We start from the raw sequence: 16,173 nt of genomic DNA, 5'->3' as shown, positions 1-16,173 counted from the left end.
GTGTTAGCCAGGATGGTCTCGATCTCCTGACCTCGTGATCCGCCCGTCTCGGCCTCCCAAAAGTGCTGGGATTACAGGCTTGAGCCACCGCGCCCGGCCGCATTGGTGCTTCTAAGTGACCACATATGTATGAATCTATTTCTAGGCTCCTCTGTTTCATTGAACTATTTATCTTTGTGCCACCTGCAGTCTGTTACCATAATTTTATAATAAATGTTGATTTAAAGTAAATCTTAATTTTGTTACTGTTCAAGATTATGTTGGGTCTTTAAATTTCCTTTTTAATTTTAGGATCCAAAAATTACAGGTCGATTTAGGAAGAATTAAATTGAGTTTCTTAATCAGTTCATGAATATGAGTATCTCTTCATTTATTGAGGTCCTTCTTACGTTCTGTCTGCAGTGTTGTATAGTAGAGGTTTTGTATGTTAGATTTAGTCCTGGGTACTTGGTGTTTTTCATGCTATGATAAATGTACTACTATTTAAATGTTTCTAATTTTAACTGATACATAAGAAATATGATCTGTTTTGTATATTAATTGCCTAGTCAACAATCTTGCTAAATTTGTTAATATTAGGTTTTATAGATCTTTCAGATTGTCTATGTATATAACCATGTCATCTGTGAACAATGAATTTTACTTCCTTCTTTCCTATCTTTATACTCTTCATTTTCTTTTTTCTTGTCTGATGCATTGGTAAGACCTCCAGCTCAGTGTTGAACAGAAATGGTGATAATTAATATCACTGTCATGTTCACAAACTGGGGGAAACAGTATTTCACTATTGTATATGGTGTTACCATCAGGTCTTCTGTAGATAACTTTTTATATTAAGAAAGTTAACCTTTATTCCTGGTTTATGGGGGGTTTTTATCTTGTGAGTATTGAATTTCATCCAATTATTTATTGAGATGATTTTTCTCTTTTATTTTGTTAATGTGATAAGTTACATTGATTTTCTAGTGTTAAACCAGTCATTTGTTGGTGGGGGGGAACCCACATCATTATAATACATATTATATATCATTGATTTTGAACTGCTTGTATTTTGTTTATGGTTGTACATCTGTGTTCACAAGCATGAACTTATGATAGTGTCCTGAAATTTTTCTGTCTTGTAATGTTTCAGAATGTTATTTCATCTCTAGATGTTTTGTTGAATTTTCCAATGAAGCTATCTATCTATCTGGCCCTGGAGTTTTCTTGGGAAGGATTTTAGTTCTGAATGCATTTTCCTTAGCAGATACAAGTGTATTCAGATTTTCTGTCTCTTATTACAAGAGGACTAGATAACATTTGATTTTTTTGTGTGGTGATTGTCAAGCACTGATGGAGGGATGTTTCTCACAGAGGCAACCTTGCAAGTGAGCAGATGTCAAAATTGGAAAACAATTTATGTACTAGTTTGAAAAATATTTTTAGCAAGAATAGTAAAAGAAATAGAGAAGATTATAGAAGTTATACATGAACTATAGAAGATAAAGAGCCACAATGTTTATAACCAACATAAGGTAATTGAAATATGATACTCAGGAATAAAAGTAGAAAAAAAAAAGAAGTCTGTTGAGTCTAACAGAGAATACAGTTTCTCTGCTGGCATTAAAATGCTTTTGTTTTTTTACATTATGTATCTTCTCACTTTTAACTTACACTCTCTTTAGCTTCATGGCCTTGCTAAACTTCTGGTTTGGCCACCAGTCTTTTCCCATTTCCACTTCAAGCTCCTCTACTTGCTTTTCTATAAAATCTTCAAGGTGTTGAATCATTAATCTTAATATATAAGAAAAATGAAATAGGCATCCTTGTTTTGTGCTTCTCTGGGGGACCTTTTTACATAAGATTTGGGGTATAAGAAATAGTACTATTTTATCTGATCCTTCTTTGAGGCCATCATTTCTTTCATAGGAACATTAATTTGTAGTCCCTGTTGTCTAAGAGTATGCGTTACATGTGAGATTAACTGCCCCAGCAAGGATGCATTGGCACATAGTCTGGATGTGTCAGGGAAAATGTGTATTTTCTGGTTTGGGCATTTGACTGAATTTCTTGTCTAGTTGTTTTTTGTTTCATCTAAATATGAAAATGCAACAAAAGAATTTAAGAGTCAAAAAGCAGTAAACTCTGGATTTTTAAAAGTAGAGGTTCACGTGGTTATCTGTTGTTTGAGGGCTACACACCAGTTCACTTGAAAATCACATATTCTTACCACCCAGGAAAGACTTTGGACTTTCGAAGTTAAGAGCCATTGGTAGAAAGTCCTTTGGCTCAAATACAAAAGAGCATCTTAGAGATGAAATGGGATAGGAAACAATTGCTGTTGGGTACTGCAAACCTGTGATATCAGTAGACATACTGCATCTCTAAAGCATCACAGGTTCAGTCATTTCCTGTTGTCTTTCATTCAGATCACTTTATTCCTTTATGTTATCTATCTGGCCACTATAGTAATTTGAACTAATGATTCCTACATTTTTATACTCCAGTGTGTAGTATACTGCTTCTCTCCATAGAAGATATGCTCTAATTTAATAAAAAAGAGATTTATGTTGGATAGTTAAATAATACAGCTACTTTTGAAATGCTTTGTATGTAACTTTGTCATAGTTAAAGCCTCTAGAAAGTTAAATATTGCTTCCTCTGTGTTTTGGTAATGACTGAAATAATTCAAGTGTCTTGTGTCGAAAGCTACAACTGCCATGTGTTACCTACCTGGGTCTTTGGAAAGCATGGTCAGGAATCACTTCATAATTTTCTGTTACTAGCTTTTGCTAGAATGGAAAAGCTGTATGTGGTATTTCTTACTATTGAAATGAACCAACGGATAGTTTTTTCTTTCTTTTTTTTTTTTTTTTTTTCTTTTTTTCTTTCTCGAGACAGGGGCTCTCACTCTGTCACCCTGGCTGGAGTGCAGTGATGTGATCTCGGCTCACTGCAACCTCCACCTCCCAGGTTCAAGAGATTCTCCCACCACAGCCTCCCAAGTAACAGGGACTGCAGGCCATGCCACCATGCCTGGCTAATTTTTGTATTTTTTTGGTAGAGACAGGATTTCACCGTGTTGGCCAGGCTGGTCTCAAACTCCTGACCTCAGGTAATCCACCTGCCTTGGCCTCCCAAAGTACTGGGATTACAGGTGTGAGCCACTACACCTGGATGACGGTTTTTGCTTATTTTTCATTTTTGCTTTTTACCAGGTTTTTATTCTTCTATGGGTGAATTTAAAAGAATAGATGTAAATTAGGTTGAGAGATCTGAGATAGTATAAGGACATAGTCTTTTCGCAGTTATTGGAAAGCCTCTGGTTTTATTATTCACAATCAAATTTAGACTGTATGTAATTCTTTAAAATAGTAATCTGGGTGTGGTGGCTTATGCCTGTAATCCCAGCATTTTGGGAGGCTGAGGTGGGAGGATCACTTCAGGACAGGAGTTTGAGACTAACCTGGACAACGTAGCATCCAGTTTTTTAGCTGATGAATAAATTCTCTCTACCAAATTCTGATATACAAAGGAGTGAATATAAATTACACATTAATCACTCATAAATGGAATACTGATTGGCTTGTTTCGTTTTTGAAGTATTTTTCACTTTCTTTATTTTGAAGCTGCTTCTCAGCCTGTCGATAACCATGTTAGCCCATCTTCCTTCTTGGGCCAGACACCAGCATCACCAGCCAGATACTCACCAGTTTCTAAAGCAGTGCTTGGAGATGATGAAATTACAAGGTAAGGAAGTTAACATTCATTCTTCTTACATAAAATCAACTATTAAATTGAATTTTAATCAGCCATGTAAGATAGCCACAAGTTTTAGGACTAAAAAAATTTATTGACAGTTAGTGAGCTTACAGCTTAATTTTTTCCTTTGGAGGATTCATTGAAGAGCTTGAAATATAAAAATGTTTTATTTTTCAAATAAATTACTGCTCCTTTTTTAAAATTAATACTGCTTTTCTTTAAGGCTTGGTAAATTGTCCTTAGGAATTAGCTTAGTAAAACTAAGTTAAGAAAATTCTCGTGCCTATTTTAAAGTAACATTTTATATGTTCCTTATCTAATATATACCATAAAAATATTGCAGTTACTTGAGTTTGTGTTCAGAATTCCACAAGTGGTGGTTTGGTTTGGTTTTAGCAGCAGTGTCTTACTCTGTTGCCCAGGCTGGAGTGCAGTGGTATGAACGTAAGTCACTGCATCCTCCAACTCCTGGATTCAAGCTCTCCTCCTATATCTGCCTCCCTAGGTACTAAGATTACAGGCGTGAGCCCCTTTGTCTGGCTGGTGGGTTGGTTGGTTTGTTTGTTTGTTTGTTTGTTTGCTGTATATCCTTTATACTCTGACACACAAAATTTATTTTCATCTAAAATTACTAACTGCACTGAAATTTATAGATTAACTGTTATCTTTTTAGTCCCAAAGAATTCTAATGAGGTAGAAAAACATTGGAGAAAAAGCATTGTAGATCTTTTTCATATTATTCAATATAGTAATAAGACACTGTACAGTTTGCTTTATAATTTGTACATGTCTTCTATATTATAGATTCAACATTAAAATATATACCAAGTAATGTCTGTTCTTAACGTTTATTGATTACATTATTGTTAGCATTATTATTATTTTTTACTTAATCAGACTCCTGATTCTAGGCAATGATCTTAAGGACAGATAAGAGTGCTGTCTCTTTTCTTTCATAAAGAATTAGCAATGTTGGAAACTTAATAGGTTGTCAGTAATTGTGTTTGGGACGAAAATTAGCAGAAAGAATAGTGTTCTAATTTGATTGTAATAGGAATATCCAAGGCTGCTAGTCTTCAGGCAGTGCTTCTAGAGTGACCTTTCATTGCCATTTATTTTTGTTACTTTCTAATAGTGCCTATTTAAGGCAGTAAAGAGGGAAACTATAATAGTGAATGGCTTATCTAGTGTTTAATCTCTTTGTATATTTTACAAACTAAAAAATAAGTTATATTTGCACCTTAATTACTGTTCCTCATGCTTCTTCACTTGAACTCTTGTCTAGAATATTGCATTGGACTTTAAAGTATTATTGCATAACAAGACGACCTGTTTTCATACTTTTCTGTGAAAATCAGGTGGTTCATTACTGGATATATCTTCTTAAAATGGTGTATATTTTGCCACTCCCTTTTGATAATCACACTACTTTGTAATAATGAAGTTCAAAATCTTTCCAACATTACAAGTTCTTCACAATTTGACCTTAAGCAGTCTTTCAGACGTTACCAATATCAAAAAAGTAAAAAAAAAAAAAAAAATCACAACACATCTACACTTTGGTTCTAAAGTTTATTTTTTAACAGCTTTATTGAGATATGATTGACATACCATAAATTTCACCTGTTTACAGTATACAGTTCAATTTGTGGTATATTACATCAGTTTTTAAAAATTGTAGTGAAATACATATAACAAAATTTGACATTTTAACTATTTTTAAGTGTACAATTCAGTAGTGTTAATTGCATTCACAATTTTGTGCACCCATCACTATTTCGAAAACCTTTTCATTACTTCAGACAAGCTCTGTGACCATTAAGCAGTAATTAACCTTTGGTAACTTTTCATCTACTTTTTGTCTCTATGAATCTGCCTATTCTGGATAGTTTATATAAGTGGAACCATATAGTATTTGTCCTTTTGTGACTGGCCTGTTTCACTTACAGCAATGTTTTCAAGATACACTCATTTGTTAGCATGTATCAGAATTTCATTTGTTTTTATGACAATACTGTTCCATTATACATATGTGCCACATTTTGTTTATTCATCTCATGATGGGCACTTGAGTTATTTTCACCTTTTGGTTATTGTGAGGAGTGCTGTAATAAGTACTGACATGCAAGTATCTGTCCAAATCACTGCTTTCAGTTACTTGGGATATATACCTAAGGGTGGAATTGCTGGGTCATATGGTAATGCTATCTTAGCCTTTTGAGGAACCACCAAACTGTTTTTCGTAGTGCCTGCACCATTTCATATTCTCATCAGTAATGTATGAGTTGTAATTTCTTTACATCCTCATCAACACTTGTTATTTTGTTTTGTGGGGTTTTTTTATAGCCATCCTAGTAGACCTGAAGTGTCTCGTTATTTTTATATCCATTTCCCTAGTGACTAATGATGTTGAGCACCTTTTCATGTGCTTATATTATTTGAAAATCAGAGTGTATTTTCCCCTGGAAATACTGTTGAATTTCAGCTGAGTATTTTTTAATCAAGTATAATTTCCTAATATAAAATCCTAATTCATACACATTTTAAAGCATGATAGGAACACTAAACCCAGAATTCATCATCAAATACAGGAAGTAAAACATCACCAATATGATAAAACCTACCTGTGCCCCTGCAGATAGATTTTAATTATTTCATATAAAAAGCCTGAAGATGGGCAATTCCAAGGTTGTATAGCAACCCTAGGCCCATGGTGTCTTTGGTATCCTCTTGGTTTCACCTTCCTGACTATAATATGTCCAGACCAGTAAAGGGATTGTATTATTCAGTCGTGTGGGGGTTTGTTTGTTTTGTTTTGTTTTTTGAGGAAAGAAAGGTAGCAAAGACGCTTTGTCCTTGATAAGGTTTGTCTGTCTTTAGAAAATGACAGTGAAATTTCCCTTCATTTACCAGAGGCTAGAATGGGGTTATACTCTCACCTTAGCAAAGGGCATAGGATTGCAGTGGCTCGCTTAGGTTGGTTACGGCTCATCTCTTTGAGGCTGGAGAAAGGGCCTACCTTCTCTAAGACAAAAGGATAGCTGCCTTTTAAACATGTAAGTAGGGGGAGTGATTGCTTTGAAGGCAATAAAGTGTGTGCCACATCAGCTTTTCATGAGTGTGTGTATTTCCTGATAAGCTCTTATAATATTTTTAAATTTCCACTTTTTTTTCTGTTTTGGTTTCATTTCTGTTTTATATAACAAGTTTTTTTGCTTTTATATAAAATTAGATTTTTTCCTTTGATTTTTAGGCTTAGAATCTCTTTATCCCATAGTTTTAGAAAAACCATTTATATTTTATCTAGCTTTCTTTGTAGTTTGACAACATAAAAATTATCAGTAGGTAGTTGTCACTGATAGAATGTCAGGTTTTATATAAAATTTCCAAGATACTCAATATTTTTTTAAATTTTAGGGAACCTAGAAAAGTTGTTCTTCATCGTGGCTCAACAGGCCTTGGTTTCAACATTGTAGGAGGAGAAGATGGAGAAGGAATATTTATTTCCTTTATCTTAGCCGGAGGACCTGCTGATCTAAGTGGAGAGCTCAGAAAAGGAGATCGTATTATATCGGTAAGACATGTTAGTCAGGATCATGTTTTTATTATTTTCACTGGACCTATTTTTAAAGCAAGGTCTTTTTTTTAACATCCTAAAGTAACAGGGTTAGCTTGGTTATCTTCTTACCATTTTACAGCTTAATTGTAGAATTGTAGTGTCAGAGAATATATTATTGTATGATATGTTTTCTTTTGATATTTGATTCTTCTAAGGGGTCAGTTTTTTTAAATGTGCTTGAAGAAATTATGTGTTCTCTATTCGTTGACTGGAAAGTTTGCTATGTGTCTATTAACTGAAGCTTGTTACTTGTGTACTTCTTTATACTTTAATCTGTTACCTTCTTGATCTATCTTCTTGATCTATTGAGGTTTTTAAAGCTATCCAAATACGATTTTTTTTAAAGCTACCCAAATATGGGTTCAACAGTTGATCCTCATAGCACTAGCTTTTTTTAGTATGTCTTTTGAAATTGTGTTATTAGGTACACATAGTTTTATAGTCGTTATCATGTAATGAACATCTTGACTTATAATAGTGGTTTTGCCCTAGAATCTGTATTGTCTGATATTAATGTGGCTGATTTTTTTTTTTTTTTTTTGCCTTGATATTTGTGTCATCTTTTCTCCTCTTTTTACTTTCAATTTGTGTGCTTATGTTGTTACCGCTACTATTTTTTTGGCTAAAACTTACCAATGGTTCTACTGTGACACACAGAGTTTGGGAAACTTTAATTCTAATCATGCCATGTCTAGTATTTTACTTCTGTTTCATGTTTATACCCATAAATTGTAATTTTTATTTTTGTTTATTAAAAGTTAATCCACATGTCATTCAATTTTTGTTTACCATCGCATCTTGTATCTTCCTTCTTCTGTGTTTCTCAGTGGGCCACTAACGGCATTTGGATTGGACAGTTATTTGTTTTGTAGGACTGTCTTGCTCATTATAGAAAATTTCCCTTTTCTTTATTTCTTTCTTTCTTTTTTCTTTTTTTTGAGATGGAGTCTCACTCTGTCGCCCAGGCTGGAGTGCAGTGGCGCAATCTCGGCTCACTGCAAGCTCCGCCTCCCGGGTTCACGCCATTCTCCTGCCTCAGCTTCCTAAGTAGCTGGGACTACAGGCACCTGCCACCGCGCCTGGCTAATTTTTTTGTATTTTTAGTAGAGATGGGGTTTCACTGGGTTAGCCAGGATGGTCTCGATCTCCTGACCTCATGAGCCTCCCGCCTCAGCCTCCCAAAGTGCTGGGATTACAGGCATGAGCCACCATACCCGGCCAAAAATTTCCCTTTTCTCAAAGTTTTCATATACGTGCTAGTAGATGTGCATGCTACATGCGAGTAAAACTCCCTAGTCATTGTAAAAAGCAAAAATGCCCTTCAGATACCTGAATGCACCATAGTGTGCAAGCCCTTGGTTTGTGCTTTCAGCAATGGTTCCTTAATTGTAACTATTCTAGACTTTATCTGAAAGTATCTTTATTTTATTTCACTTTAAAAGTTAGTTCAATCTAGAATTACAGGTTGATAGCTGTTATCTCTCAGTATTTTGAAGATACTATTTTACGTTGTCTGGCGTGTTTTGTTTCTATTTAACAAAAAAGGTCTACTCTCTTATTTGCAGGTGATTTGTAGGGGGTGGTTTCTGGTTGCTTTTAAGATACTTTGTCTTTGATGTGCTGCGGTTTCGCTAAGATGTGGAACTATGTCTGTGTGTAGCGTGCTGTTTCTTCTGTTTGGAGCTGAGTCGGAGGAGTCCTGTCTCTCCGCAATTCTAAGGCTTCTTCCGTCGGTTCTGGAGACTTGGCCACTGTCTTTCCGAATGTCCTCTGTCCCTAAACTCCTGTGAGCGGATGTTAATCTGTTTTTCATGTCTTTTAACCCCAATTTCGTACTTACAACTCTGTCTCCTTGTAATTCAAGTTTATAAATTTTCTTTTCTTTCTTTCATTTTTTAAGAGCCAGGGCTTCAGCGCATTGCCTGGGCTGGCGTACAGTGGCCATTCACAGGCACGATCGTAGAGCCCAAACTTGCGGGCTCAAGTGGTATTCCTGCCTGAGCCTCCCAAAAAGCTGAAACTGTAGCAGCTTAAATTTTCTTATCTGTATCTAATCTGAAGCGATATCTTATCTATATCTTACCTATAACTGTATCTTATCTGAACTAGATCTCATCTGTATCTAATCTGAAACTGTGCCTTATCTATATCTTGCCTATATCTTAACTGTATCTAATCTGAAACTATGGCAGCTTAAATTTTCATGTCTATCTAATCTTAAAGGCTACGATTTTAAGATGCAGAAATTGTCAGCTTGGTTCAAAAAAGCAAGACCAAACTATATACTGTTTATCAGAAATTTACTTTAAATATAAAGGCTCATGTGTTGTAAGTGAAAGAGTAAAAGGAGGTACACTATGCAAATAGTATACTAAAGCTACTGTCTTAATATGACACAAAATAGAATTTAAGACAAATAATGTTATTGTACATAGATTTCATAATTATAAAAGCAGCGAGAATTATGAAAGTGTCATTTCATCAAGAAAACATACCTAGTAATATTTTCAAAATACATGAAGTATAAATTATCAGAACTGAGGAAGGAAATGGACAAATCTGCAGTCACATTTGGAGATTTAAATGCCCTCTTCTTTAATTGATGGAACAAGCCGACACAAGGAAAAGAAGAAGAATCTCATTTCTTACTTCATGTCGTATAGAAAAATTAACTTGAAATGGACCATAGAACTAAACTTCTAAAAGAAAACATAAAAGAAAATCTTAGTGAATGTGGATTAGACAAATTTCCTAAATAGTACCAGAGGGCTACCAAGTCAGTTTAATAGAGAAGGGAAAATCTTTTTAACAAATGGTGCTATAATACTTAAGTATCTGTATATAAAGTTATAAACCTAAACCAGTCTTACTCCAGACATAAAATTTAATTCTAGATGGATTCTAGATCTAAATGTAAAAGTCAGAACCATAATCTTCCTAGAAGAAAATATCAGAGACTATGTTTGCAGGCCTAGAGGAGGTAACAGTTCCTTGAACAAAATGCATAAAACACTAACCATAAAGAAGATGACGTTAAGAAACCAAGAACGTTGGGTGAGGTGACTCTTGCTTATAATTCCAGTGACTCAGGAGGCTGAAGCAGGAAGATCGCCTGAGGCCAGGAGTTTGAGACCAGCCTGATCAACATAGCAAGACCTATCTTTGAAAAAACAAAATTTTTTTTAGCCAGATATAGTGGGAGGTACTTGTAGTCCCAGCTACGTGGGAGGCTAAGGCAGGAGGATCACTTGAGCTTAGGTGTTTGAAGCTACAGTGAGCTTTGATCCCACCACTGCACTCCAGCCTGGGCAACAGTGCAAGACCCTGTCTCAAAAAAAAAGAAAGATAAAAAACCAAATAGGCAAGCCACACAGTGGTAAAAAAAATATTCTCAGCACATACATGACATACTACTTATATCCAGAATATATAAATATCTCCTACAAATCAACAATAAAAAGATGAGTAATCCAATTAAAAATGCACAAAAGACTTGAGCAGATATATCACAAAAGATAGTGAATGGCCAGTAAGCACGTGAAAAGGTGCTTAACATTAGGCATCAGAGAAGTGCACAAACCACGATGAATGAAGAGGTTTGTAGGGATTCGAATAAGAGTGATGTAATTGTTCTATATTTTGATTGTGGGTGGCTGCACGAAATTCACATTTGCCAAAACTTAACTATACACTAAAAAAGATTGAATTTGCCTAGATAAAAATAGGTATTCTTGAAGTCATAATGAAATACGATATCCCATTTAGTTGAACCACAAAAGAAAAAAATAGCATCATTCACTGATGAGGATGTGGAGCAACTGCAACCCTCGTTGACTACTAGTGGACGTGTAAAGTGGTATATACCACTACAGGAACTTTTAGGAAGGTTTTTAAGGAGTTAAACATACATCTAATCTTATCATCCAGGTTTTACCCAGGACAAATGAAAGCGTACATCGACAAAAACACTTTGACAAGAATGTTCTTAACAGCCTTATTCATAATCATCTAGATCTTGAAATGACCCATCTTTCCATCAACAGGAAAATTGCTCAATTGTATGTTTACACAATGTAATACTACTTAGCAATTAAGAGGAACAACTGCTGAAACACAAAACAATTATACTGAGCAAAACACATAACAAAAATACATACCATATAATTCCAGTTACATGATCATCATGAGCAGGTAACACTAACTTGTGCTGTAAGTCAGAAAGTGGTTGCCAGTGATTGGGACTGACTGTAGAAGTGCACAGTTGAACATTGATGGAAAAGATACATGTCTCGTTGGGGGTAGTGGTTTCATGATTTATACGGTAAGCAAAATCCTTTCAGCTGAGCTGTTCAGATGCTACATTTCATTATAAAATAATACTGTAATTTATTAAAGTAAGTTACAGTATGATAAGGAAAAGTTAGTGGTAAGGAATGGACTTAAAAGATAAATATTGTTGAGCATATTGCCTAGTTATTTAGGGAAATAAAATTAGCTTAGAGCCTCACCTCATACTTTATGTCAAAATAAATTTTCATTTAGCCTAGAGTTCAGTAATAGATGTTTTTGAATTGTCCATTTGGAACCACTTTATATAGGTCGTTGACACAGTGCTAAAGTGTGTGAGACCAACCAGCTCAACCTAGTTCGCCCAGAACAGTCATGGTTTTAGAACTGAATGCCCCATGTCTGGAAACCTTTGGTCTCGATTCTAAAACTGGAAGTCTCAGCTAGTCCAGGGAAGTAGCTCACCCTAATGTGAGTGCAGTTAAATGCAGCATTATGTTGAGCAGTATGTATCAGTAACCTTAAAATTTCAGTGCTTACTGAGCTTCTCTAGGGAAATGCCCTGAAAGCACTAGGGAATAGTAGACCAATCCGAAAATGTAACAGGGAAATGGGAGGAATGAATTCTCCATAAGGCCTTTGAAAACCTCCAGTGTATTCCTTGGAACCAGAAGGCCACACACATGTTCAGGGATGTGCGCATGCTCAGGAAAGATCAGAAAAGGCCTTAAACTGTCACCTCTACCTGATCGTGAGCTTCTGCGCAAGCGATTTCAGGCAGTTGTTAACTGCTTATCAGAGTGTTAAAGTGGGCCCCCAAAATGCATATGTAGCCCTTGGAAAAGAGTGGACGATTTATAAGTTTCAGGCATTTAAGGAAATATCTGTTCAGTCATTAACTAACCACTAAGCTAACCAGACAGAGACTTCAGTGGCCAGACACGCCAAAGAATACGGACTTTGTAACATTAAGAAAACTCACTAACAGACAGCAATGACAAGTCTAGATAAGAGGACAGTTCTGCTATCCAGAGTTGCCATATTATATTTATTTTAAATGCCTATTTTTCATCATAAAATTGTGAGGAAAGCAGAAAAAAAAGTATGGCCCCTGTGCAGGAGAAAAACACAGTCAATGGATATTGTTCCTAGGGGAGGTCGGACATACATACTAGACAAAGACATTAAACCAGGTATTTTAAATATGCTCAAGGAATAAAAGAAAACTATCTGATAGACTGAAATGAAAGTAAAGGAACAATATCTCACCAAGTAAAAAATATCAATAAAGAATTTGAAATTATATGTAAGAACCAAATAGAAATTCTGGAGTTGAAAAGTACAGTAACTTAAATGAAAAATTCTCTAGACAAGGTCAACAGCAGATTTGAGCTGGCAGAAGAAAGAATCAGCAAAATTGTAGATGGGTCAATTGAGATTTTGATGCTGAAGAACTGAACAACAGCAAAAGAAAGAAAGAATGAAGAAAAATTAACAGCTTCAGAGACCTATGGGATACTATCAGGTTTACCAACATAATGGGAATGTGTGAAGGATTGGAAAGAGAGAAAAAGGAAGAAAGAATATTTGAATAAATACCCAAAACTTCTAAAACTTGATTAAAACCATTAATCCAAGAACCTCAATGAATTAATTTAAAGAGATCTACAACATAGACACATTACAATCAAACTGTCTCAAGCCAAAGGCAGAATATTGAAAGCAGAAAGAAAGAAAGAAATCACATGCAAGGGATCCTCAACAAGATTAATAACTGATTTCTCATCAGAAACCGTGGAGGTCAGAAAGCAGTGAAATAACATATTCAAAATTCTGAAAAGAAAAAAACTTTGTTGACTAGAACTCTATATCCAGCAAAACTGTCTTCTGGAAACAAGGAAGAAATTGGGACATTGCCAGATAAACAAAAGCTGAAGGAGTTCATCTCTCAAAAACCTGCCCTATAGGAAATAATAAAGCGAATCCTTCAGACTAAAGTGAAAGGAAACTAGAGAGTAACTCAAATCCACATGAAGAAATAAAGAGCATAAGTAAAGGCAACCACATAGGTAAATATAAAACAACATAAGGGTATTATTTTATATGCAACTCTTTTTTTCTCCAATCTGATTTTAAAAACAACTGAATAAAGCAATAATGACAAATTGATATGCACACATTGTATAAACATATAATTAATATGACACCACCACAAGGGGGTAAAGAAACTTGGTTCTCATAAAATGTTTGTTTGTTTGTTTGTTTGTTTACTTGTTTATTTGTAGAGGTAGCATCTCACTCTGTCGCCCAGGCTGGAGTGCAGTGGCGCAATCATAGCTCACTGCAGCCTCACACTTACTCACTCGGGCGGTCCACCTGCCTCAGCTTCCCGAGTAGCTGGGCTGCAGCCTGCACCAGTACACCCAGCTAAATGTCTTTTCTTTAGTTTTGAGAGATAAGTGTTTCTCTGTGTTGCCCAGCCAGGCCTCAAAGTGTTGTACTCAAGTGATGCTTGAGCCACCTGAGTCACTGGGATTGCAGTCGAGAGCCACCACCTCTGGCTTTAAATTTTTACTTTACAATCCAAGGTAACCACTAAGAAATAAATGACATGGGAATTAAAATGGTACACTAGGAAATATCTAATATAAAAATAATGCAGTAATTGAGGAATAGAGAAAGAAAAGACATCGAACAAATCACCAAATTAAGTAAATTCTACATTATCAGTAATTATATTAAATATAAATGGATTAAGCACTCCAGTTAAAAGGCCAAAGATGTTGATAGAGTAGATTAAAAAACTGAATCCAACTATACAAGGTCTACAAGAGACACTTTAGACTGGAAGACACAAGGTTGAAAGTAAACAGGTGGAAAAGATACATTCCACAAAAAGTAACCAAAGACACCTACTGTGGCTATACTAATATCAAAGTACACTTTAAGAAAAAAATTATTACTAAAGGCAAAAGACATTTATAATATATATCATATAGTCATAGATGATACATGTTATAGTTATATACTCTATAATACATTTCTAGAAAGACATAAAACTATTGAAACTAACTCAAGAAGAAATAGAAAATTTTAATAGATTTAAAACAAGTAACGAGATTGAATTAGTAATCAAAAACTTAAAAAACACAAAAATCCCAGGACCAGATGGCTGCACTGGTGCATTCTGCCAAACATTTAAAGAATTAACACCAATCATTCACAAACTCTTCCCCAAAAAGGAATAAGCAATGCGGAATGCTTTTCCAGCTCATTCTGTGTGGCCAGTATTATCCTTATACCAAACCAAAGACATCACGAGAAGAAAAAACTGCAAATCAATATCCCATGTGAATATAGATGTAAAAATCAACAAAATAGCAACCTGGATCCAAACAGCATGAAAAAGGATGATGCACCATAACCAAATGGAATTTATTCAAGGAATGCATGGTTAGTTCAACGTAGAAAAACCAATCAAAGTAAGACACTATCTTAATAAAGGACATAAAGCACAGGATATCTCAGTAGACACAGAAAAAGCAATTGTCGTAAACCAACAGCTTTTCATGATAAAAACACTGAATAAACTAGTAGTAAAAGGGAACTTCAACCCGATAAAGGGTGTCTCGGGAAACCCTGTAGCTGACATCATACTAAATGGTGAGAGACTGAAAGCTTTCCCTCTAAAATCAGGAATAAGACAAGGTGTCTGTTCTTCCTACTTCGATTCAGCATTGTCCTGGAGGTTCTAGAATTTAGGCAAGATTTTTTTTAAAAGGCTACCAGAATAAAAAGCAAGAAAACTATTTCTATTTGCAGATGACATAATCTTGTATAGAAAAAATCTTAAGAAATATAACAGCAGAATATCAAGCTGATAAACGAGGTCAGTAAATTTGCAGGATAGAGAAAGAAAACATTCATTTATAATAGTATCAAAAAGAATAAAATAAATAAATTGAAGTATAAATTTAAGGACGTGGATAAGCAAAAGTGGTAAATCCATTGTTAATGGATTTTAGTGGAGCATTATTTAGCCGTAAGAAGGAATGAAGTACTGATACATGCTCCAAGGATGAACCTTGGAAATGTGTTAGTGAAAGAAGCCAAGCACAGGTGGCTCCATATTATATATCCCATTTATTTGAAATATACAGAATAGGGAAATTTGTATGGTTAGAAGGTAGAATCGTAGTTGCCAGTGATGGAGAGAAGACACAGAAGTGACTCAGTGGATACAGAGGTTCTTTTTGGGGTGATGAAAATATTTTGAAATTAGGTGGTGATGTTGGTTGCACAACCTTGCGAACGTACTAAAAACCACTAAACTATATGCTTTAAAAATGAAGTCTATGGTATGTGAATTATTTCTCCATTTCTTAAAATGTTGGTGTAACAGAAAAAAAGTGACTCTAAGGCTATTTATGCAAATACATCTCTCAGTACTGGAATTCTAAAATATCCTTAATAATGTATCTTCAATTGAAATGTTCAATGATAGTCTGGAAAGTCTTTAATATGTA

The 16,173-nt window shown here is 35.0% G+C and overlaps 1 protein-coding gene across 8 annotated transcripts in view; it reads left to right on the top strand.

The window, feature by feature from the left end:
- DLG1 (discs, large homolog 1 (Drosophila)) overlaps positions 1-16,173 on the top strand; it is a 291,014-nt gene that overhangs the window by 201,167 nt on the left and 73,674 nt on the right. For all 8 annotated transcript variants that reach the window (XM_011961193.1, XM_011961195.1, XM_011961194.1 and 5 more), the window contains 2 exons: positions 3,609-3,729; positions 7,159-7,315. In XM_011961193.1, coding sequence (XP_011816583.1) covers positions 3,609-3,729; positions 7,159-7,315 — 278 coding nt within the window. The remainder of the gene's footprint in view (positions 1-3,608; positions 3,730-7,158; positions 7,316-16,173) is intronic.

The sequence above is a fragment of the Colobus angolensis genome, unplaced genomic scaffold (genome assembly GCF_000951035.1).
Source record: "Colobus angolensis palliatus isolate OR3802 unplaced genomic scaffold, Cang.pa_1.0 Scaffold54, whole genome shotgun sequence".
Taxonomy (NCBI): Eukaryota; Metazoa; Chordata; class Mammalia; order Primates; family Cercopithecidae; genus Colobus; species Colobus angolensis.
This window is presented reverse-complemented; position numbering and strand designations above follow the sequence as displayed.